Genomic DNA, 24,910 nt, shown 5'->3' with positions numbered 1-24,910 from the left:
AAGGCGTTATCTAATCCCAGAGCCACCCTTCTAGAGCTCAAAAACACCATTGACAATGCCCCTAAAAGAATCCCCTGGGTTAATCACTTTAATTTAGCTAGTGGAGACATCAATAGTATTGCCAAACGACATTGGCCTATTGTCGGCACTGATAGGGAACTTTGCCTCTCTGATGTTAAGCTTATGTAGTGTTACACCCGTGGTAGAAATATCAGGGATTGGGTGGTACGCACCGACATCTCCACTATGCCCAGTAATCCTCCAGTATCTAAATTTTGGGGAAGACGCAATGGGTGCTTCAGATGTCTTAATTGCATTACCTGCCGTAGCATGAAAGTTGGTGACAGCTTCTGCCATCCGTTCAGTGGCAGGAGATATTCCATAAAGTTACATGTACCACTCGTTACATTGTATATTTGATCTCCTGTCCCTGCGGACTCCACTACGTGGGGAAAACGGAGCGGACGCTCCGTGAAAGGATGGTTGGACATCATGCAGCCATACGGGCGGCAATAGCAGCAGGCACCAGTGACCAGCCTGTTGCAAGGCATTTTGCACAGGCTGGCCACAGTATGGCCAAATTACAGTATCTTATTATAGATCGTGTCCCTTTAAGACTTTGCAGTGGTAACCGCTCTTTGGCTCTGCTGCAGTGTGAGGCCATGGTTGTCCATGAGACGCTGCGTCCGTGGTGACCATGGTACCGGACACGATCATGACGTACGTGCGTGACGGGGTCTGACAGTCGCAGGAAACGTGAAGCAGGCGTTCACTTTGGATGGGGGATATAAGATATAAGGAGTGTTTATGTTTGTAAGTTAAGCCTGACGACGATTTCCAATAAATTGAAACGTTGCTGCATTACCTGCTGATTTTTGTTTATTCTTCATACCTTGAGTGCTGCTGACTCTGCTGGTTTCAGCAGAGGCCGGATATACATTGTTTGACCCAGCCGGGGTTTACAGCTGGCACCAGAACATTATCATTTTATCGGGAGTGCTTGGCCGACTGGAACTGTGTGTATATATATATATATATATATATATATATATATATATATTATTAGTTTGAAGTACACTTAAATGGAGGTAATTATTAACAGTTTCTTATAAAGCAAATTTTGTTGTGCTTTATAACAAAACTGGGTTATAACAAACAGCAATAGAGTTAGGAAGGCCCTACTCGCAACCTTACAATCTATAGGTATGATGTGTGGTGAACTCCCTGCAGGCTCTCCACTCCAGACATTCTCCTCCCCTCCATGGGTTAAATCTGCTCTGTATTACTCCGGATAGCTTAGCTGCTGAACTTGTATGGCCTTCTGACTACAGCAACGGCACCCGCTCCCCTGGCTCACTGAGGCACTGTCAGCAGATCAGGAGGATTTCTCCATCTGCAACCATGCGCTGCTGCTGATACTGTATCTGTTTTAGTTAGTAGCGCTTTTTCCTGCACAGCTCCAGTGCCGGTACCTCATACTGGAGGCTTATCGGCTCCACTATCACATCTGTTGCCACTCGGCTCTAATGGTGTGTACACACAGTCGGCAGCCATTCTCTTCATTCCCGGTGCAATAGGATCACATCGGGATCGAATCGCACGGTAAGCCATGAGACATGCATGCGATTTTGACTAACCTATGTGTGATGTTGTTGCTGCTGGTGAAGGGTAATAGCAGCAGGGATTTCAAATTTATATCCAACAGGATAATGGATACATTGTGGCCTTGGTTAATATTGTTGTTTTCTGCCCCTACCCTGGATTTTAATTGTGTATAGACACAAACCATTTTTTAACAATGTCCACCATACTCCATTTATGTCATAGTCCATAGTGTAATTTACAATACATAACACATACCACTAATCAAGTACATGAGGCATAATGTATACACTTTCACCATCGTCTGGTCCAATTTATCCTGCCTGGTTGGTGGGTGGAGGGTAGTTGGGGGGTGGGAGTGGGGTTTGGGTTGGAGGAGGGTAGGCGGGGATTGGTCGTGGGTAGGGGTTTGGGAGTGGGTATGGGTTTGGGAGGGGGTATGGGTTTGGGAGTGGGTAGGGGATTGGGATTGGGAGTGGATAGGGGATTGGGAGCTGGTTTGGGAGTGGGTAGGGGAATGGGAGTGGGTAGGGGAATGGGACTATTCCTCAATGGCCCCTTTCTCACGGGCCTGTGCTGCTCTTTCCCATGCTGTGTATATATGATCCAATTGAGCAATGGATGAGGGAAAAAAGGGAAAAGATTTAAAAGGGACAAACTTAGTATCCATATACTACTTTGTATTATATCCAGATTACTGTATGTCAATTGTCAAGTATCACACAGATGTGATATTCCATTAACTCTCCTCTGGAGAGTCTCCTCACAGTGACACCCACTTATCCTCATTGTCAACCAATTATCCTTATTGACACCTACTTATCCTCATTGGCAACCAATTATCCTCATTGACACCCACTTATCCTCATTGTCAACCAATTATCCTCATTGTCAACCAATTATCCTCATTGACACCCACTTATCCTCATTGACAACTAATTATCCTCATTGGCAACCAATTATCCTCATTGACACCCACTTATCCTCATTGTCAACCAATTATCCTCATTGTCAACCAATTATCCTCATTGACAACCAATTATCCTCATTGACACCCACTTATCCTCACTGTCAACCAATAATCCTCATTGACACACACTTATCCTCATTGACACACACTTATCCTCATTGACAACCAATTATCCTCATTGACACCCACTTATCCTTGCACTTGCATTTTTGTTAATCATTGAAAATAAGTGCATAAACTGGCGAATCTGTGTTTAATGCTGAAATACTCACATTGTTGAATTTGCTGCCTCAGACATTGGAGGAGCTCGGGCTGGCGCCTCCTCAGGTCGAACCATCGCCTCTCCAGCTGGGCGACGGTCCTCTGTGTGTGCGGGCGTATATTCTGCGCCAGACTCGGCGCTTCTCGCGGTTGCTTATAAAAGGCCCCGCACGGCCCAGCCTCCTCTCCATGATGGAGACGAGGGCCAGCAGCTCCGCAGTTGAAAACGGTGCTGCTTTCTGGGAAGTCATCTTTGATACTCACCTAACATGGCTCCAAACATCAACTATAATATAGGAAAAAGTGATACATTTAGACATATCTCGACATTGTACCACCAACATTGTTTTACCACAACAATACACCCCAAACATTAAAGACAGTGTACTTGTATTTGTGCAAAATAGGTCATCGTGCCTATTGTGACCTTGTGAACCCACATTTATTTTATATTTGTAACTTTAGATGCTTTTATTCTGACTAAATAGTGGATTGTCTTTGCAACATTAAAACATGTACCTGAAGAAATGTGTAACTACAGAGTCCCGCACATCGTATCCCCTGATGCTTTCCGGGGTGCGGGATGGGGGCAGGGCACCCTCTTGCGGCTCAGATGTTGTTACTTCCCAATTAATCAAAAGGGACATGACGTCACACATCAATATTGTGCCAAAAGCAACACCCCCCCACAATCCTCGACACCATTTCAGGGGAGTACTGCAAGTCACTACCAGTGCGGTGGAGCACATGAAAGCGACCCTTTAGCAGGCCAATTGTGCGCTCCACCACTTGCCTGGTGGCAACATGCACCCCATTATATGCCTCCTGTGGACCCGGTGTTGGGGAGCTGTACGGCGTAAGCAACCAGGGCGTACATGGGTAAACGGAGTCACCCAGAACCCACGCATCACGGCCTTCAAGCTCTTGGAGTCTTTGCCAAATCCCGGTTTGTCGGATAACATGAGTCACGGGCACTTCCGGGAAACTTTGAGTTGAAGTCGAAAATTTCCATGGATGGTCCACATACCACCATCACGTTGAGTGAGTGGAACATTTTGCGGTTCCTATATATTTTCTCACTGCGTGATGGCGGCATGAATGGTACACGGGTCCCATCCACAGCCCCTATCACATTAGCCAGCAATTTGATGGAATGCCCGCTTGCTCCTATGAAGGGTCTCTTGTGCAAAAGACATGGCCATGAAGTGCCCCTTGCGCCTAAACATGGCTGACATCACACGCCTCAGGATTCTGCAGAAAGCAGGCTGGGATATCCCAGCAAGTACTGCCACTACTTGCTGGAATGATCCTGAGGCTCAGAAATGCAACACCGCCAACAGCTAGGTGTGAGGCGGCATTGCCGTCCTGAGCTGATGATGAGATTCCAGATCACTCTCGATTAAAGAGAGGATTTCTAGAATGACATGTGGGGGTAACCGGTACCTAGTGAGTACCTCAACATCGGGCATCCCAAAGAGTGTCACCCGAGCGAAAGATTCTTGCATGTCCTGGCCTCCTTTGGCGCTGAGTGGGTGGAGCCGCAAGTGCCATCTGCCCATGGACCAAATAAACCTGTACACCAACGCGTTTCTGACGTCACCGTCCTTCCTCAGGGTGTCTGAACACCCTGAGGAAGGACGGTGACGTCAGAAACGCGTTGGTGTACAGGGACGCTGGACACAGGAGAGGCCAATATCCACCCTACCATCAGGGCATCACAGATTGTTCCGACTCATTCCGGGTGAGGAGGAATAATATAGTGTTATTGGTCTATACCTGTGAATAGCTCCCATTTTTTTACTACATTTTATTGTTTATCTTTTATCCACTTGGAAATTAAAACGTGTTTTGGAGAAAATCCGATTATCGTGTATATTTGGTCCAAAGTAAGGAGTGAGCGACTAAAAGAACACGCTACGTGAACATAGGGACCTATATACAGGTCAGTTTGGTTCCTTATGCCATTGATGTGCTTTGCTGGTTGATTCTGGAGTCTATTTGAAGAATATACTTTGTCCAAAGATACCTTTATGTGAATATAGGGACCATTTCCCAGGTCAGTCGTTGGAAATTATTTGTGACGTGTGGATTGCTGATTAGAGGAATTTTGGACAAAGGAAACGCTATGTGTACATAGGGACCCACACTCAGGTCAGTGTGGTCCAACTAGTGAAATCCGTTGGGATTCCAGTAGGACTTGTGGAGACTAAGGAGGAAATCTACTCACAAGTCATTTTTTATAATCAGCGCCGGTTATTGTTCTCTTGTATTTGTGACTACGTATGTTAAGGAGTGGTGCTCCTTGAACGAATAACCAGGCAGCGATTATAGGGAGCGCTGTGAGGCCGAAAAAGACCCGTTGTGTGATATACATACCTGATCCTTGCCTGATACTTACCTGATCACCGCTGGTAGCATGCTGCCAGCAGCTGGATGCTTCCTGGATCTTGTGACTTCCTGTGTGCTGCTGCTGCAGTGTCATAGAGTCACAGATCGTGAGAGATAGTGACAGAGAGTGACAGAGAGTGATAGAGAGTGATAGAGAGTGCTATATTTTGTGTCTGCTGCACCCCTTTTGTGCTGATCAGTATATCTGTGCTGATCAGCAACTTTTTTTGTTTTTTTTGTTTTATATATATACCTGTCAGTTGCACCAAAGGTTGTGCTCTCTGTGCAACTGACTGCTGCCCCCCCTTTTGTGCTGATGAGTTTAAATTAATTAACTGATCAGCAACTTTTTGGGGGTCCAGTTTTTTTTTTTATATATATACCCTGTCAGGTTGCACCCACAGTTGTGTGCCTGCTGCCCCTCACTGCTAATCAGTGTTGCATCACTGATCTGCAGTTTTTTTTTTTTTTTGGGAGAGTGCAGTGGGGTTTTGTTTTTACACCCACGTTGCTTTTGTGGGTGTCCTGTGGCCGCTAATCAGTGACGTACATCACTGAACAGCATTTTTGGCACAGGGTTGATATCATTTTTTTTCTGCAGTTTTTTTTTAATTGTTTTTTTTTTTTGGAGAGTGCTGTGGTTTATTACACCCACGTTGCTTTTGTGGGTGTCCTGTGGCCGCTGATCAGTGACGTACATCACTGAACAGCATTTTTGGCACAGGGTTGATATAATTTTTTTTCTGCAGTTTTTTTAAATTGTTTTTTTTTTTGGAGAGTGCTGTGGTTTATTTTTTTTTTAAATTGTTTTTACACCCACGTTGCTTTTGTGGGTGTCCTGTTGCCTTTGAGCGCTGTTCAGTGACGGACGTTACTGACCAACATCTGTGCTCAATTTTTGGCGCAGGACCTTTTTTTTTTTTTTTTTTAACCCCTTCAATTTTTTTTTTTTTTTATTGGGATCAAATTCCTGTATAAAGTATTTTTTTTTTCTGCACTACATACACACTACACACTACATACCCCCCGTGTTGAAATAAAGTTTGTACCCCCCTACACTATACACGTGTTGAAACATTACACTTACAGAAACACAAAAATAAAAATGGCATCCCAAATGTCATCCCAAATGTCATCCGAGTCATCCAGAAGAATGTATTCAGCGGAGGAGGCATATGCCATGCTTGCCTCTGACTCTGACACAGCCAGTGACGCAAGCGGGGAATTTGAAGGATTCGTCTTAAGCTCCTCTTCCTCCTCTAGTGATGAGGGACCCCCTCAAAGACGCCCCCGTAGAGCAGCTGAGACCCCCCCCCCAAATGATTGATCCCGTATGGACCCCACCACCAGACAATTTTGAGCCCCAGGTTCCTGAGTTTTTGGCCATCCCAGGAATCCAATTTGATTCAACAGGTCTCAGAGAAATTGACTTTTTCAAATTATTTTTCTCTGATGATTTTATAAATTTAATGGTGGACCAAAGTAATTTATATGCCCAGCAGTTTATTGCTCAAAACCCCACATCATCATTTGCTAGGTGGACCCCTGTAGATGCAGTAGAGATGATGACGTTTTGGGGTCTGGTGTTACATATGGGCATAGTAAAAAAGCCAGAAATTAGGCAATATTGGAGTACAGATGTTCTGTACAGCACCCCATTTTACCGTATGGCCATGACTCGGACTCGTTTTGAGACAATCCTTAAATTTTTACATTACACCGATAATGCACAGTGCCCACCCAGAGATGATCCCACCTTTGACCGGCTATTCAAAGTCAGGCCGGTCATTGATCATTTCAGTGCCAAATTTGCAGAGATGTACATCCCTGAAAAATTTATTTGTATCGACGAGTCCCTTATACATTTTAAAGGAAGGGTTAAATTCCGCCAGTACCTTCCCAGTAAGAGGGCAAGGTATGGCATAAAAATGTATAAACTGTGTGAAAGCACCTCAGGGTACACCCACAGGTTTAGGGTATATGAAGGGAAGGATTCAAGAATTGAACCGCCAGAATGCCCCCCCTCCCTCGTAGGTGTTAGTGGAAAAATTGTCTGGGATTTAGTGCACCCCTTCCTGGATAAAGGTTATCACCTCTATGTGGATAACTTTTACACTAGCATCCCCCTGTTTAAGGCCCTTGGTTCAAGAGGTACAGCAGCTTGCGGTACTGTGCGCAAGAACCAAAGAGGCCTCCCAAAAACGCACATTGCCCAAGTACTGAGAAGGGGTGAAAGCAGGGCACAATCCACCGAAAATATGTTGTTGGTCAAATATAAGGACAACAGGGATGTCCTTATACTGACAACAATTCATGGAGACAGTACCACCTCCATCCCTGTACGAGGTACCAGTACCCACACCTCAAAACCTAATTGTATCCTAGATTACAATAAGTACATGGGCGGAGTGGATCTTTCAGATCAGGTACTGAAGCCGTACAGTCCCCTGCGGAAAACAAAAATCTGGTACAAGAAGCTGGCCGTGTATATCATCCAGATGGCACTGTATAACGCTTACGTGCTATTCCGTTCTACCAGCCAGAGTGGGACATTTATGCACTTTCAAGAGGAAGTCATAAAGGGCCTAATATTTGGGAACCAGCAGGCAGAGGGCCCCAGTACTTCTAGTACTGGCCCCCGTATTGTACCAGGGCAGCATTTTCCTAACGAAATCCCCTCCACTGCAAGAAAGGGCAGGACACAAAAAAGGTGCAAAGTTTGCTATAAAAAGGGAATAAGAAAGGATACTATTTTCCACTGTGAAACTTGCCCCGACAAACCCGGCCTATGTATAAAGGAGTGTTTTAAAATATACCACACATCTATGGATTATTAGGTTCATCATTTCACCGTGCTTCGGGGGTCTTGCTAATGCCACATAGCACCCACCATTCATTCCACCAGAATCTGAGCTGCAAAATCCAAAAATCAAGTCCTGCCATGCACCCAACTGGTATTTTTTGGTCACATATGAGGCATTGCCCTACTCGGGAGAAATTGGGGCACAGATTTTGGGGTGCTTTGTCTCCTTCATTCCTTGTGAAAATGAAAAATTTTGAGCCAGAACTGCATTTTTGTGTAAAAAATGTAATTTTTCATTTGCACAGCCCAGTTGTATCAAAATTGGTGAAACCCCTGGGGGTTTGAAATGTACACTATACCACTATATGAATTCCCTGAGGGGTGTAGTTTGCAAAATGGGGTCACTTGTGGGGGGGGTTCCACTGTATTGGTGCTTCGGGGGTCTTGCTAATGCGACATAGCACCCACCAACATTCCACCAGAATCTGTGCTGCAAAATCCAAATATCACTCCTTCCCTTCTGAGTCCTGCCATTTTTTGGTCACACATGAGGCATTGTCGTACTCGGGAGAAATTGGGGCACAGATTTTGGGGTGCTTTGTCTCCTTCATTCCTTGTGAAAATGAAAAATGTTGAGCCAGAACTGCATTTTTGTGTAAAAAATGTAATTTTTCATTTGCACAGCCCAGTTGTATCAAAATTGGTGAAAACCCTGGGGGTTTGAAATGTACACTATACCCCTAGATGAATTCCCTGAGGGGTGTAGTTTGCAAAATGGGGTCACTTGTGGGGGGGTTCCACTGTATTGGTGCTTCGGGGGTCTTGCTAATGCGACATAGCACCCACCAACATTCCACCAGAATCTGAGCTGCAAAATCCAAAAATCCCTCCTTCCTTTCTGAGTCCTGCCATGCACCCAAATGGTATTTTTTGGTCACATGTGAGGCATTGCCGTACTCGGGAGAAATTGGGACACAGATTTTGGGGTGCTTTGTCTCCTTCATTCCTTGTGAAAATGAAAAATTTTGAGCCAGAACTGCATTTTTGTGTAAAAAATGTAATTTTTCATTTGCACAACCCAGTTGTATCAAAATTGGTGAAACCCCTGGGGGTTTGAAATGTACACTATACCCCTAGATGAATTCCCTGAGGGGTGTAGTTTGCAAAATGGGGTCACTTGTGGGGGGGTTCCACTGTATTGGTGCTTCGGGGGTCTTGCTAATGCGACATAGCACCCACCAACATTCCACCAGAATCTGAGCTGCAAAATCCAAAAATCACTCCTTCCCTTCTGAGTCCTGCCATGCACCCAAATGGTATTTTTTGGTCACATGTGAGGCATTGCCGTACTCGGGAGAAATTGGGGCACAGATTTTGGGGTGCTTTGTCTCCTTCATTCCTTGTGAAAATGAAAAATTTTGAGCCAGAACTGCATTTTTGTGTAAAAAATGTAATTTTTCATTTGCACAGCCCAGTTGTATCAAAATTGGTGAAACCCCTGGGGGTTTGAAATGTACACTATACCCCTAGATGAATTCCCTGAGGGGTGTAGTTTGCAAAATGGGGTCACTTGTGGGGGGGGTTCCACTGTATTGGTGCTTTGGGGGTCTTGCTAATGCGACATAGCACCCACCAACATTCCACCAGAATCTGAGCTGCAAAATCCAAAAATCCCTCCTTCCCTTCTGAGTCCTGCCATGCACCCAAATGGTATTTTTTGGTCACATGTGAGGCATTGCCGTACTCGGGAGAAATTGGGGCACAGATTTTGTGGTGCTTTGTCTCCTTCATTCCTTGTGAAAATGAAAAATTTTGAGCCAGAACTGCATTTTTGTGTAAAAAATTTAATTTTTCATTTGCACAGCCCAGTTGTATCAAAATTGGTGAAACCCCTGGGGGTTTGAAATGTACACTATACCCCTAGATGAATTCCCTGAGGGGTGTAGTTTGCAAAATGGGGTCACTTGTGGGGGGGTTCCACTGTATTGGTGCTTCGGGGGTCTTGCTAATGCGACATAGCACCCACCAACATTCCACCAGAATCTGAGCTGCAAAATCCAAAAATCACTCCTTCCCTTCTGAGTCCTGCCATGCACCCAAATGGTATTTTTTGGTCACATGTGAGGCATTGCCGTACTCGGGAGAAATTGGTGCACAGATTTTGGGGTGCTTTGTCTCCTTCATTCCTTGTGAAAATGAAAAATTTGGAGCCAGAACTGCATTTTTGTGTAAAAAAAATAATTTTTCATTTTCACTGCCCAGTTGTACCACAATTGGTGAAACCCCTGGGGGTTTGAAATGTACACTATACCCCTAGATGAATTCCCTGAGGGGTGTAGTTTGCAAAATGGGGTCACTTGTGGGGGGGTTCCTAACTTTTAGCATCTTATGGTGCCTAGAAACCTACATGGTGCCTAAAAAATAATCTCATAAAAAGGAGGCTCCAAAATCAAGTAGGTGCTCCTTCTATTATGAAGCCTGTGGTTTGGTCAACGTGCACACTAGGGCCACATATAGGATATTTATGAAAACAAAAGAATTGGGGGAATCAATTTTAGTCACATTTCTCTAGTAAAATCTACTGTGTTCCTTAGAAAAATGTATTAAAATTGCAAATCTGCAAAAAAAATGAAATTTTGAAATTTCACCTACACTTTGTTTTAATTCCTGTGAAACACCTAAAGGGTTAACAAACTTCCAAAATGCTGTTTTGAATACTGTGAGGGGTGCAGTTTTTGCATCATTTATGGGGGTGTCTCACATACAAGTCCCTCAAAGTCACATCAGAACTGAACTGGTCCCTAAAAAAATCAGTGTTTGAAATTTTCTTGAAAATTTGAGAATTTGCTATTCATATTCTAAGCCTCCTAGTGTCCAAAAAAATTAAAAGGAGGCTGAAATAATGATGAAAACATAAAGTAGACATATGGTCTATGTTAGTTATTAACTATTTTGAGTGGTATGATTATTTGTCTCACAAGCAGAAAATTTAACATTTTGAAAATTGCTAAATTTTCCATTTTTTTACAACATTTTGGTATTTTTCACAAAAAAACACAGACTGTATCGACCCAAATTTACCACTAACTTGAAGTACAATGTGTCACGAGAAAACAATCTCAAAATCACTGGGATAAGTAAAAGCAAAAAAAAGTTATCCCCACTTAAGTGATACATGTCAGATTTGAAAAAAAGGGCTCTGTCAGGAAGGCAAAAACATGCTGCGTCAGGAAGGGGTTAATTAATCAAAAATGACCAGAGGACTGGATTGTATTGTGCTCAGCTGCGAGTATTTTAGGTGCGGCCGTACTAATTGGGCAATCCGAATGCCTAGCGCATGAACCATTGCCCTCCGAGAAGTGAAAGCTGCTTGTTTTCACTGAAGATTTCTGCAGTGTTGGTTTGCTTGCGCTCGGTGTCTGGTCCGAATGCACGCCTACCACTGTTTGTGCACTCATATATTTACGCCCAGTTTCGCCCACTTTGAAACCACGCCCTTATACATGCCCACATTATGCCCATACTTCCCGAGAGTGTTCGGTGGACATTTCTAGACTGTATTGTTGAGAACGAGTGCGGAGACACAGCGTTGCACATGCGCATTGCATTGCTTACGCTTGTGCAGTTAGCTAAAACTCGCCGTCCGAAAGATTGTGGAATGGACCGACTCAACCAGAATAAGGCCCATAGTCAGAAATTTCCATGGGACTAGGAAAGTATACACTGTAATGCATCTGTATTTCTCTGAAGGGGCAATATATGCATGCACACTATTGAACCCAACAGCGCTTACAGTCTGAAGGGAAGTGGGAGACACTACACTTTTAGATTGTAAATTCATGAAATGAAGTTATTGGGGATAGTGGGAAGATTATCAGCTCAGTTTTAAATGTGGTTATGTTTAAGAAAGTCCTAGGACCAATACCGGACAGATGATAATAGAAATGAGGAGAGAAAATAGGAAAGTAAAGAGGTCAAGGGAGAAGAGGACTGGATTAGGGTAGGTAAAGTAGGTAAAATGGATGGAGAAGACGAAGAGAGGCATCCTGGGAAAGAAGAGTGTTAGATGGCAAGGTTCTTATGGGATGGTCATGTCCTGATGTGTGTTTTATTTACGTTTACTCTTTGCCATAGAAATTGACAATGGATTTGGGACACATGGAAGAAGTGGTTCATATTCTGACAGCAGGGAACCAGCATTGTATACTTCTGGGTAGGTAATTCTTGTGTGTATTTTTGTAGTATCTACTGTAAGAACATATGAAATAAGCTGACCACACACTGATTTACGAGAGAGTGAATATCATGACTGACTGTTTGTGTGACTCCATAACATGTATGACGATCAAATTAAAATTGGTTGATTTATTTCATATGTTGGTAACTACTGTTGGAAGATGACTGTTAAGGGAGGCATTCAGTATCCTTACACCTCCCTGACGATTCGCTATGTCATTACCAGAACTGCTAATGGGAAACTGGCACCAAATTGGAATGCTGGCATTGGAATCCCGACATATGGGATGCTTAACGGTGAGGGTCTGTTGGGGGGGAGACTTAGGGTTAGGTGGAGGGGGGGGGGTAGGTTCAGCTGTAGGGGGGAGGGGGTAGTTTCAGCTGTGGGAAGTGAGGGTTGGGGGCTTTATCTCCTGCAGGAAGCCAGGGGGTAGGTTCAGCTGTAGGGGGGAGGGGGTAGTTTCAGCTGTGGGGGTTGGGGGCTTTATCTCCTGCAGGAAGCCAGCATTGATTTATTTCATATGTTGGTAACTACTGTTGGAACTACTGTTGGAAGACTATTACCAGTGTTGGAAGACTATTACCAGCGAATGTGTATATTTAATTTCTGGGGGTTTTATTTTATTACTTCAGGCATCTGACTCCATTAGGAAAGCCATCTCTCTCTCATGTCAGTCTACTTGAATCCATAACTGAACATTGTACTTACCGAGGTAAGTGGGATTAATTCCGTATTTACTGTAAGCTGGGTACACATTAGATAATATGCTCCATGAATATTTTCTGTTTACCCAGCTTTAGTGGTGTTTTTACATTTTTTTAATTTATTGATTCTTGAACTTTTCTCTTAACATACAAATGTCTCAGCAGAAAGTCTCCTAATGTCATGTGACCGTTCCACAGAACTGAAGCCTCTTCAGTTAGTCTGGGCTAAATGTCGTGGATATCCTTCCTATCCTGCATTGGTAAGATTATCATCTATTATGGAAATTGTACATTGCTTTAATGGATTGTAGGCCTAATTCCAGGTTTTACACAAAATAGTTATATCTATAGAATTATAGTGAAGTAAAGAATAGAAGTAAAGCACCCCCCTAAGTTCCTTATGCCAAAACACTGTGCTTAGCATCTCCATACAGATTTTACATGGTGGGTCTGAATTAACAGGCCCATTATAGTCTAAGGGGAAAATGTGTCAAATTTGCACCCTGATATCTCAATTTCTAGGTGTCTAGAGACTCAAGACTAATGCCATTTGAAAGAGGAAATTATTTGCTTTCGGAGTATACTGGTTAATAGTTTGTTATACTGGCAAGGAAGTGTGTGTGGTCCCTTCCAATTGTCTGCCCAGCTTGCAGGAGTTTTTGGCTAGGGGACTTGGACAGAATTTTCAGTATTCATGCTGGCCTCCTTGTCTGAAAAGTACAGTCTCCCAGGAAATGGGAGAAGGGGTCGGGGGAAGTTAGGGGTGACCTGCCAGCATTAACTAGCATCTCATTATGCTAGCTAAACATAGACAATGGGGAAGTTGTATGAGCATCTATGTACCATGGACAATACGGCCAATGAGCTGCTGGTTGGAATGATATGTCCTTCTCTAATTATACAATATAATGCAGCATGTGTTTCAGTGTCAGCAACGCTGGTGAAAAAAATCACGTTGCTATAGAATTGCTGCAGCTTAACCCTATGGTTAAATTAAAATGGGCTTTAAGCTTTATTTCTCTGATTTGGTGGTTCAGTCAGCTCAGATCTGTGTTCTTATGGAAGGGGAGACGTTTACCTTCCAGAGCATATGAACCCTACATTTCTGAGACCCCCACAAGGCTAACTACAAGCGTCAGAACCCATGGTGGGTCTGAATTAATGTGCCCATTATAGTCTAAGAGGAAAATGTGTCCATTCTTCACCATGATATCTCCATTTTTGACTGTTAATCACCCGTGGGTGGGGTCTCCTTCAATTGTCCACTCAGCTTGCAGGGGCTTCTGGCTTTTTCTGCAGCCAGGGCCCTATTGCCGGACTGCAGACAGGTGACGGTGAGCAATCCTGGGTCAGCCACTGTCAGGTGCTCAGCCCCCAAAACTGGACAGTGGTGCGGATAGGGGAAAGCTGCGGATTGATTATTGCAGCATCTGTGCTTTTGTCAGCAGCCCTTGTGTGTTAACTAGTATAATGAGACGCACCTTCAGCATTCCCCCTTAGACATGTAAAACCTATGCCATTGCTCGCTCCACATATGCGGGCTTCCGTGAAGCCATGGTTGATGCTCGATAGCCATTTTGATATCCCCCTCGATGCACAAGTCTGGCCTGCTTGTATTGTATGGCATTCCTACTGTATAGCATAAACCTGTGTTTAACCAGTGTAACATAATGAGACGCAAGGACAGCAGTGCCCTTACACAAGTGGCACCTATAGTATGGATCTGCGGTTGTCTTTGCGGCATTCACACTGCATCGACCCATCTTGGCACGCCGTTTGCCAAGGATGGTACGCATTAGTGTCTCACATGCATGTGCGTCCCATTTTCTGCGAGAGTACTGTATACTCGCTCATTTATCCCCAGAGTTATAAGTAATGTAATGAGACGCACGTTTATGTAATAGTATTTTCAGAAAAAAAGTATATCTAACATACTGAACAGTACAGTAATGTACAGTAGTTCTTTCGCTACAAAGCATTTTACCGGACACTGCACGCACATGCATACTGGATTCTTTCGCTATAGCTTTGCATTAGACATCTGAAGCATTCGCAATGGTGATTTAAAAAAAACGATATCTGGTGGATGATCTCTGGTATTGCACTCATCCAGTAACGCCATATGCCAAACGCCAAGCTTTTCTACTTATTGTGCTTCCATACGACTGGCTGCGCTAGTGGCAGTCTAGATGAGTGTGGCTCCATCTGTAAGCTGGGTACATACTACACTATTTGTGTATTCGCCGATATTGGCAGGGCATCAGCAAGTGCAGGGGGAGCAGGGGCCATTCGGAATTTTGCAGCATGTACCTCATTAACATTGTGCTCTGTCTTACATGCAGGTCGACAGAAGGCATTGTTAACTACCCAAGGGAGTGCGCACCCTTGCCCATATTTAGCATACACATTAAGCTATATTTTAAATGATATAGCTCAGACGTGGAAAAATGTGCAATATTGCTTAGAGTGTGGCTTTAGATTTGAGTGGGGTAGGTTCAAACTGAAATTGAACTGTAGTGTTAAAATAAAGTCAAAGATCTGTGGGCTACTGTACATACAAAAGCAGCCAGTATTTTTCCTACACAGAAAAAAATCTAACCCACACAAATATAAATCTGTCTGCATATATATTATCAGCCCCAACTGCAATGCAACATGGTTTTGCCCAGTTGTGTGCCTTTTTGCTTTGCTTGCAACTTGGATCCAGGCCCTGTGTTTGAACTTGTAATTTTCATTTATTTTAGATTATTGATCCCAATATGCCTAGAGAGGGTTTACAACACAATGGAGTACCTATTCCTGTACCACCCCTGGAAGTACTTAAGTTAGGAGAACAGCGATACCATGAAAATGACGCACAGAAACTCTTCCTTGTTCTATTTTTTGACAATAAAAGAACTTGGTAAGAAGCTTACACTTTTATTCTAGACTACTAATTGCATAGTGTCAGAAGAAACTGATTTGTGCACTCTGTTGATTCAATACAAAAACATTCTGTTCTGATGTAAATTCTGTATATAGTGATGAGAGCAATTAGTAAATTAGAAATGTAAAATGTAATTTTTACCTTATCTAATGTTAACCCTTTGAGTGCTAACATCTCTGTGAGAAATGCACAAAAATTTCCACTAAAAATGCCAACATCTCAGCTCTGTGAGAGATATGCAAAATATTGGCTAAAAATGCCGGCATCGCTCACATTTATTATATAAATTCAAATAACAAATGTTGTATATCCTATATAAGGTAAACATGACAGGTCATTATAATGAAAATAATGTTTGCTTAGCAATTTACACACCAATTTTGATAAATTCATTTGGCACTCAAAGGGTTAAAGAATCTAATCCAATGACTTCTTCAGTATACAGTATTCGGTACCTGTTTCCTAGCACGGCGCTCACTACGTTAATTGCGTAGAGGGCTATTCTGTTTATTCAATTTATTCACTGCTTTCATGTCCCCAGGCCATCGCATCGCATCGCATGCGATAAAAATCGCATGCAATCCAATGCATGCGATGCGATTTTTAAGTTAATTTATTCATTGCTGTTATGTCCCCAGAGCCATTTCATCGCATGGTATTGCACCTCACGCAAAATCGCATGCAATCTTTTGATCGCATACAATTTTCTGGGGTGCTATGCCATGACATTAGGTATACAATAACATGATTATATTACCCAAAAAATAGGTTTAACGCACCCCCCCCCCCCCACTATCCATGCAACCCCGAAGCGTGGCGAGCTCAGCGTAACGCGTCCTCCGACTTTTTCATTACCCCACTATCCACGTCGACGTGGAGTTGATTTTATATAGTGTGGCAAGCGCAGCGAGCCCGAAGTGTGGCGAGGGGACGCGGAATACATGTAAAGTAATACGCGTCCCCTCACAGGGCTCGCTGCGCTCACCACGCTTCGGGCTTGGTGGCTCGCTGCGCTCACCACACTATATAAAATCAACTCCACGCCGGTGTGGATAGTGGGGTAATGAAAAATAGGAGGACGCGTTCCGCTGCCCCTCGCAGGGCTCACTGCACTTGCCATGCTTCGGGGTGGCATGGATAGTGGAGGGGGTGTGTTAAACCTATTTTTGGAACATACAATCATATGATTGTATACCTAATGTCATGGCATCGCACACCCTATCAAATCGCATGCAATCGCATGCGATTTTGTGGGACGTGTGATGCCATGCCATGCGATATACTGGGGTACAATGCCCATAGGAAAAAAAAATTCAAAAATCGCATTGCATGCAATGCGATTTCCCTACGGTGCCGTATGTAGGAAATCTGCGCGCCGTGCTAGGAAACAGCTACCCAGTATTCTTGTATTATTTAAGCTCCTTGCAGAAACTTGGGTCAGTTCTACTTTGTTAATATCATAATTTTGGAGGCAATGTGCTATTTGGATCATTTTATTACTTATCATAACATCTAATTATGTAACCTTAAACTCAGTATAACTTAACATTAATAATTCATTTGCAAAGTTACTTTATACGCATGGATATGAGCTATTCAATTATTGCAGCAATTTTATTAAAATCTAGGATATGTAAACATAAGGCATCTACTTATAATGTATACATCATGCATAATATATTTTGTACTTCATATCTATAGGATTCCCTTAGTGGCCAAAAATGCATCCAGTTTTGATTTAATTTCATTAACAGTGGTTGATGTAATCACCCCCACCGGCAAATCAAGCAGTCAACAGATTTCCCTAAGTCCAGCCACTTACTGACTTCCTCATAGAAGCTAATTAAATTAGTCTGACATGATCTTTTTTTGAAAAAACCCATGCTGAGCCTTACTTAAAAATTTCTCCTTTTCTAAGAAATTTTGGATACTATCTCTTATTATTGCTTCTAATATTTTACCCACAATGGATGTAAGGCTGACCGGTCTATAATTTCAGTGTTAGTTTTGCTACCTTTCTTCCATATTGGTACTACGTTAGCTACCTTAGTACCGTCGCCAAGTTAATTGATTCCTCGAATATCAGATATTATAGTAGTGCTATGGCAGAACTCAATTCTTTTAGTATCCTAGTGTGTATTTCGTCTGGGCCCGGAGATTTTTTTATTAATCAGGTTCTGTAGTCTATTTTTTACTATTTCCTCACTCAAACATACAGTTTAGGAGCAATCAAGAGCCGAGCATTTAATCTGTGGGAGATCTTCTGAAGATTCCTCACTTGAAAAACTGTCCCATATCCTCAATTTACATACTCACCCTTACCAGGTAACAGTGACAGAGCGCCTGCTCTTCCAGCGCTGTCCTTGGACTTTCAGCGGAATACCTGTGATTAACATCACAGAGAATATAGGCGTCTCCATAGAGACACTTTCAGCCAATCAGGGCTAAGCGGAGTCTCCAGCATCAGAGGGATTCCCTGTGAGCATTGTTCGGCCAGGGGGCACTGTATGAAAAGTGTCCCCAGAGGTAGCATGACACCGCTGTTTGTTGGAGCCCAGTGCTGGTTCCAAAATATGGAGGACCCCCAGTTTTTTGTCCCCCATATTTTTGGAACTGGAAGCGGTCTAAGAGCCCAGTGCTGATCCCTCAAATACGGGGGATCCACAGGATTTCCCCCCCCCCCCCCCCGCCCCCCCGCCCCCCCACAATCCTGTTACTGAGAGTCGCCAGAAATTGCATGCAAATTCTGACTGTCTAAAAAATCGCACATTTGCAAATTTTCTGACGACAATCGCAAATGTCACATGTGCGATATGGTGCAATTTTTGACCCCCAGTCTATAAAAATCACACCTTATTACATTTCACCCCTATTATTTTCAATAGCTGTTCCTCTACATTTAAAGCTATTCATTTCATACTGTACATGCATTGAGAAGTAGGGATTTCATGTTACATATCTCCACACCATGCAAAAAGGAGACCTACCACACTGATTTACAGTTGGATTTTACGTTAGATACAGAGAGGGGTTTTGGATCCGCACAGACTAAAATACTTTTCAAAACATCTCGCAGAAGAATGTATCTAATTACCAATATTATAGACTACTTTTTACCATTATTGTAGTCGTAGATTGGTGGTGCGCCCAACACATTCAGTATTGTGACTGAATAAAAGGGGGTTTTTGTTTGCGGAGAGCAAACAGAAAGACAAATGTGCCTTTTTGGGCGCACTCTTTTGTTTAATCATTAAATGATAAGATTGGTTATTTAAAACATCACTTTTATTTAGACTCTACACCTAAAAAATAAGAAGCAATTGTACAGTATGTTATGTCCTACATCCTTGCTGGCGGGTCGCCAGAACGTACGCGCTGGCGACCCGCCAGCAGCCTCGCCAGCAAGGAGACTGAGACGCGCGTGCGTCTCACGCGCACGCGCGTCTCAGTCTCCGTCGCTAGCGCGACGGAAACCCTGTCCGTCTCCGCCTCAGGGAGACGGACAGGGTTAGGGGGGGTTAGTGGGGGGTGCGGGCAGGCGGCGGGGACCCTGGGTTACCGCCGGCAAGCCGGCGGGGACCCGGGGGAACGGATCGAAGTGCCGTCGGAAGGGGACGCGCGCGCCCTCTCGTGCGCGCGCGTCCCCTTCTCACCATCGCCATCCCCTGCAAAGATGGGACCAGACCCATCTGTAGCTCATATATTGTACAGTCAATTAATATTGTGTACTTTTTCTTTTCTTGAATTTATCTACACATGAATAAAAAGTGTTTCAAATAGACTTTGTGTTATTGTATAGACTAAGCACTCATTCTAGCTGTCTACAAATATTCAGCAGACTTACTCATCATATGCCTTTTATTGGCTGGCTTCGTCTCTTACAATATACCGTCCACAAATTGTACATATTTGTATGTGTGCATAACATGCATTTTTTTATAAATTTTTCATTTTATTATCAAATATTCTCGCACATAGTTAGAGAAAACCCACGTGAAAAATTGCCCCCACAACCGGTGGCTCCTGTGCATCTGCTATTTGACCTCCTTGCCTGTGTTGCCAACCGACTATTTGCCAGGAGTCTCCTCACTGGTTACTGGGTCGGCCCCTAATTCGCACCGTGGGGCTATGGTTAGGGTTAAGGCATATGGGTAACCATATGGCATTGGTGTCAATTGAGAGTACCAGGTGGGTTGTATACGGGAGCTAGGGTACAGATCACTTCTGCTTTCCAGTCCAGCCCAAATGATCCCCTGATGCTTTTCAGCATTGCAGGGATAACATTTTGGACTGGGTGGATGAGAGAGTGATTGAAAAGTGATTGCCAGTAGCAGAGTGTCAGATCACATGTCAACCAGACTTCTGCTTTCAGAGATCTGTCAAAGACATCGAATCCCTGATGAGAGAGTCTTATGTTGTCAAGTGTATGGCTGACGAAAAAAGTGTTGAGTTTAGTACCGAAGTAGAAAAGTAACCAGTGCTTAACCTAGGAGATTGAATTACTGGTAGGTACAGATGGGTCTGTTCCCATCTTGGCAGGGGATGGCGCTGGCGTCGCCAGCCGCCATCCCCCGCCAGCGCCATGGCGATCGTGAGAAGGGGACGCGCGCGCACGAGAGGCGCGCGCGCCCCCTTCCGACGGCGCTTCCATACGTTTCCCCGGGTAACCCGGGGTCCCCGCCGCCTGCCCGCATCCCCCCTAACCCCCCCCTAACACCGTCCGTCTCCCTGAGGCGGAGACGGACAGGGTTTCCGCCACGCTAGCGACGGAGACTGAGACGCGCGTGCGCGTGAGACGCACGCGCGCCTCAGTCTCCTCGCTGGCGAGGCTGCTGGCGGGTCGCCAGCGCGTACGTTCTGGCGACCTGCCAGCAAGGATGTGCATAGGCACATACTGTATGACAAAGAGGTGGTTATCTGACACCCGTTGTGCGAGGAACTACCTACTACACAGAGGGTGTTGTATCTTGCTGTAGAGCCGCTATATCCTATTATTCAAACATTGGTATCAATTGACATGAAAACATTTGCACTCTAATTTGCTTCTAAGTGCTTCTCAGATCACTTATCTGCTGGATTGGATAGTGTGTACATGATAACTATCAAGCTACTGATGAAGCATGCACGTCAGTTTCTTGGTGCATAGGGATTTAAAGTTTGTCATACACTAAGCGTAATCTTGTCCTAATGTTTATTGCTAAACATTGTTTGCTATTATTTAAGCTAGGTTGAACTCTCTCAAGCACCGGAAAGCTGCTGTTAAATTATAGCTTTAGGTCACACTGGGGCAGATGTATCATAGCAGCGCTTATCGCGCCGCTATGATACTTCCTGCTTCGCCTCAATAGCGAGGCGAAGCAGGAAGGGACATCGACAAGATGTATTAACATCTTGTCTGCCGAAGCGGGGGAGCGTTAACTCCCCCCTTCGGCGATGTCCCTTTCTGGAGATAGCGCATCAGTTAATACTGATGCGCTATCTCCTGTACCCCGGCCGGCCGCACTGGGCATGCGCGGGATCTCGCTGTTCACGCGAGATCCCCAGCGCAGCCCAGACCTAACAGCAGGGACAGCGCTGTCCCTGCTGTTTAGATAGGGCTTCGCCAGCCTGAGGCTGGCGAAGCCAAATCCGGCTTCGTGCGGAACGGTCAGCGATGCTGACCGTTCATACATTCGGCCTGCTATCATTTTGATAGCAGCGCCGATATGGACAGGGGCGCATAGCGCCCCTGTCCATTACCGCATCCCGGCCGCTTCATACATGGGGGAGAAGCGGTATCAGTGCACATAATGTGCGCTAATACCCCTTCTCCCCCATAACGACGGATCATACATCTGCCCCATTGTTAGCTTATTATTACTGATATATTATTACTCCAGCACAGGAGTTTTTCTCTATTAGAATATATCACAGATTAGACATATACACTCTGCTCAAGGCTGACAGCAGTTGATAAATGTTTTTACACGTGGAAAAAGCATATTATACATCATATGAGCGAGATAAACATACAAATAACAATGATTTTGGAGGAGTAAATCTCCTTACTTGCACCCGGATGAATGAAATAGAATAAATGAACGGACACAGACTGTTCACCACTAACTGCGGCGAGTGAAACCTGATGTTAATATGAATGGAGGAGGGAGTAGCTCTCCTTCAATGTGCCCAAATGAGAAGGTATGAGTAATCAAGGGGAGGGGGTAATCCTCCCTTCATGCGCCCGAATGAATGAATTACCGGCTGTTTACCGGCACATTTGTCTTTCTGTTTGCTCTCCGCAAACAAAAACCCCCTTTTGGATTTTAAGTTAGAAAGATTTTGCTGGAGTGTATATGTTTAAGTGTACTTTATAAACCACATTACAATCCTTAACTTAAGAGAATGTAGAGAATGCCTGAAGCAGAAATCATTCACTGTTAAAAAGAGCTAACTTTAAATTCCTGCACTTTTACAAAGTTAACATTTAATAACTTTAATTAAAGTCTGACAAAAGTTTACTGTATCAAAGTTAAATTCCAACAGATGCAGTAAATGAGCTGCTGAAGTTATATGAGGGGCTAGTACCTAAATTATTATCAGTGGCATAGCTATAGCTCCGCAGATCCCGCGATGGCTTGGAGGCGCATAGTAAATTTGGGCGCCGGGGGTCTGCGGGAGTTATTGCCAGGGATGGACACAGCAGGGAGAATCTAAGCAAGTGAGCATCGGGGACTTGCTGTGGGGAGAGAGACAGCGCTTCAGAAACTTTTCTGCAGGGGGGAGAGATATTTGTAGTTACGCCACTGATTATTATGTTTTATTTGTAAGTTGCCACAAGGGTTTAGTAACATTATACACAGGGCTAAACTTGACAACAGGATATGTTATGCAGCAAGCACAGGCTAATACATATATATTATTATAGTGAGCAATTAGAGGGAGAGTGGAGAGAAAGCCTTCTCTTAGAAGTCTGTAATTCAATATAGAGTAGGTGGGCACATAAAGATGACATATATACTATAAGTGATACGAATTATGCTAAAGAGGAGCAAAGGTAGACCGGCGCTTGGATGGGAGGGTGAAGTATTTCTTTCTTCTACTTCGTTATTTTATTTTTATTTATTATTTATTTTTTATTTTATTTCCATTTTTATTCTCAATTTGTTTTTGCTATTTTAATTTTTAGTTTTTTCACTTATTTTGGTAGAATTATATGTTTTTATATTTTTCATTTTTCTGGCGTATAAACAAAAAAAGAAAATTGTTTTTATTGGACTCATGTGCTTGCCGCCGAAAAAGTGAACTTCCGTTTCCAAGCACTTCCTGTTTTTATCAATAAAGATTTGCTATATAAAGAGAAAATCCTTTTAAATAAATCATTCTTGAAAAAGCGTCCCAGTGACGTGAAACACGTTGAATTGATTACTGAAGATACCCAAGAAGAGAAAATAGACCTAGCAGACCGCTGCCCAGCACCGCTCCGTACCGCCGAACAGACGGTCACGCTGAAGCTGGAAACTTGCACATTGCCGCCTCACCGCTCTGCTGCACACTGGCGCTCTGATACAGACTCCAGGTACCAATAGATAGGGCTAGTTAGTGCTAGGCCACTCTCTCTCAGGGACAATTCATCTTAACCCACCCTAAAGGGGCTGTAAACATTATCGCCAGTGTTTGTCAATTTTTATGTTTGTTTTTATTTATTTTTATTTTATATTTACTGTATTTTTATATTTAATATTTTTTACTTTTTATTTTGTTCTTTCCTTTACTGCACTATGACCCTCTTTCTTCCCTTCACCCTCCCATCCAAGCGCCGGTCTACCTTTGCTCCTTTTAAGCATAATTCGTATCACAATCAAACTACAAGACCTTGGCAGCTCCAACACAAGCGCTGTTTTCTTTTTTAGGATCCTTACCTAAAAAATCCCCTCTACCATATATACTGGTTAGGTGGAGAACTGTTAAGATAGAATGACAAAATTGGTTTTAAGGGTTGTTCTAGTAGGTTTTGGAGCTGGTTGAGAGTCAGTTATTACAAGCTTTTCAAGTGTACAAACTGCGTTACAAATTGTACATAACCGCTTTGCAGCTGTTTTACAGTCTTATAATACCGATGTTTATAGGTTTTCCTGGCATCAAATGTTTAGTTAATATTAGGTTACCTTTTTTCTAGTGGAGTCATTTTTATTGCAGTTGTTTTTTTCTATAAGCTCTTAAAAGATTAAGAGAATCTTTGTAAGAAATGGGTAATACTGAAGTTCTCAATGTGTTTTTTAATGTATCAATATTTTTTCATATTATTATTATTATTTATACAACTTTATCTTTTAGGCAATGGCTTCCCAGTGACAAGGTTTTACCTTTGGGTGCTGATAATACAGTAGACAAGTTGAAAATGTTAGAGGGCCGAAAAACAAGCATCCGCAAGTCAGTTCAGGTGGCCTATGACCGCGCTATGACCCACCTGAGCCGTGTAAGAGGCTGCCACCCATTCATCACATCAAACTGCCCATACTAATTGTTATTTTTCCATAATGGAAGGTAAATTATACTATTCTGATTAGTTTGTGTCTTAAATTCATCCCTTGTACTGTTAATTTAGAAATTTTTATGATAACTGAAAATAATAAGAGATAATTGTGCCAAAATACACTGTAGCATGTTGTATCATACAGATGGGGCCGGGCTCATCTTTGCAGGGGATGGCGATGGCGTCGCCATCGCCATTCCCTGCTCCCGCGCCATCTGTGTGTCGGAAGGGGACGCGCGCGCACGAGGTGCGCGCGCGTCCCCTTCCGACGGTGCTGCCCTCGGTCGCCCGGTGCCCACACCGGGCGCCCGCACCCCCCCACAGCCTCCTCCGGTCCCCCCAGCCCCCCTCGAGCGTGAGGCGGACAGTATTGCGTCCGCCTCGCCCGCCGGCCGCCCGGATACTGAGACGCACGTGCGTGGGGGACGCACGCGCGTCTCAGTCAGATGGCGCGCCGTGTTGCTGGCGGATCGCCAGCAGCATGCTGCTGGCGATTCGCCAGCA

At 43.8% G+C, this 24,910-nt stretch overlaps 1 protein-coding gene across 1 annotated transcript in view; it reads left to right on the top strand.

The window, feature by feature from the left end:
* LOC146060209 (bromodomain and PHD finger-containing protein 3-like) overlaps nt 1-24,607 on the top strand; it is a 587,893-nt gene extending 563,286 nt beyond the window's left edge. The window contains 5 exon segments of the mRNA XM_083173193.1: nt 12,159-12,237; nt 12,894-12,973; nt 13,128-13,225; nt 15,710-15,867; nt 24,208-24,607. Of these exon segments, the coding sequence (XP_083029319.1) occupies nt 12,159-12,237; nt 12,894-12,973; nt 13,128-13,225; nt 15,710-15,867; nt 24,208-24,394 (602 nt within the window). The 3' untranslated portion in view covers nt 24,395-24,607.
* The last annotated feature ends 303 nt before the right edge of the window (nt 24,608-24,910 follow it).

Source organism: Crinia signifera, chromosome 2, assembly GCF_055691185.1.
Source record: "Crinia signifera chromosome 2, ASM5569118v1, whole genome shotgun sequence".
NCBI classification, from domain to species: Eukaryota; Metazoa; Chordata; class Amphibia; order Anura; family Myobatrachidae; genus Crinia; species Crinia signifera.
Note: the sequence above shows the minus strand (reverse complement) of the source record. Positions and strands in the feature narration are given on the sequence as shown.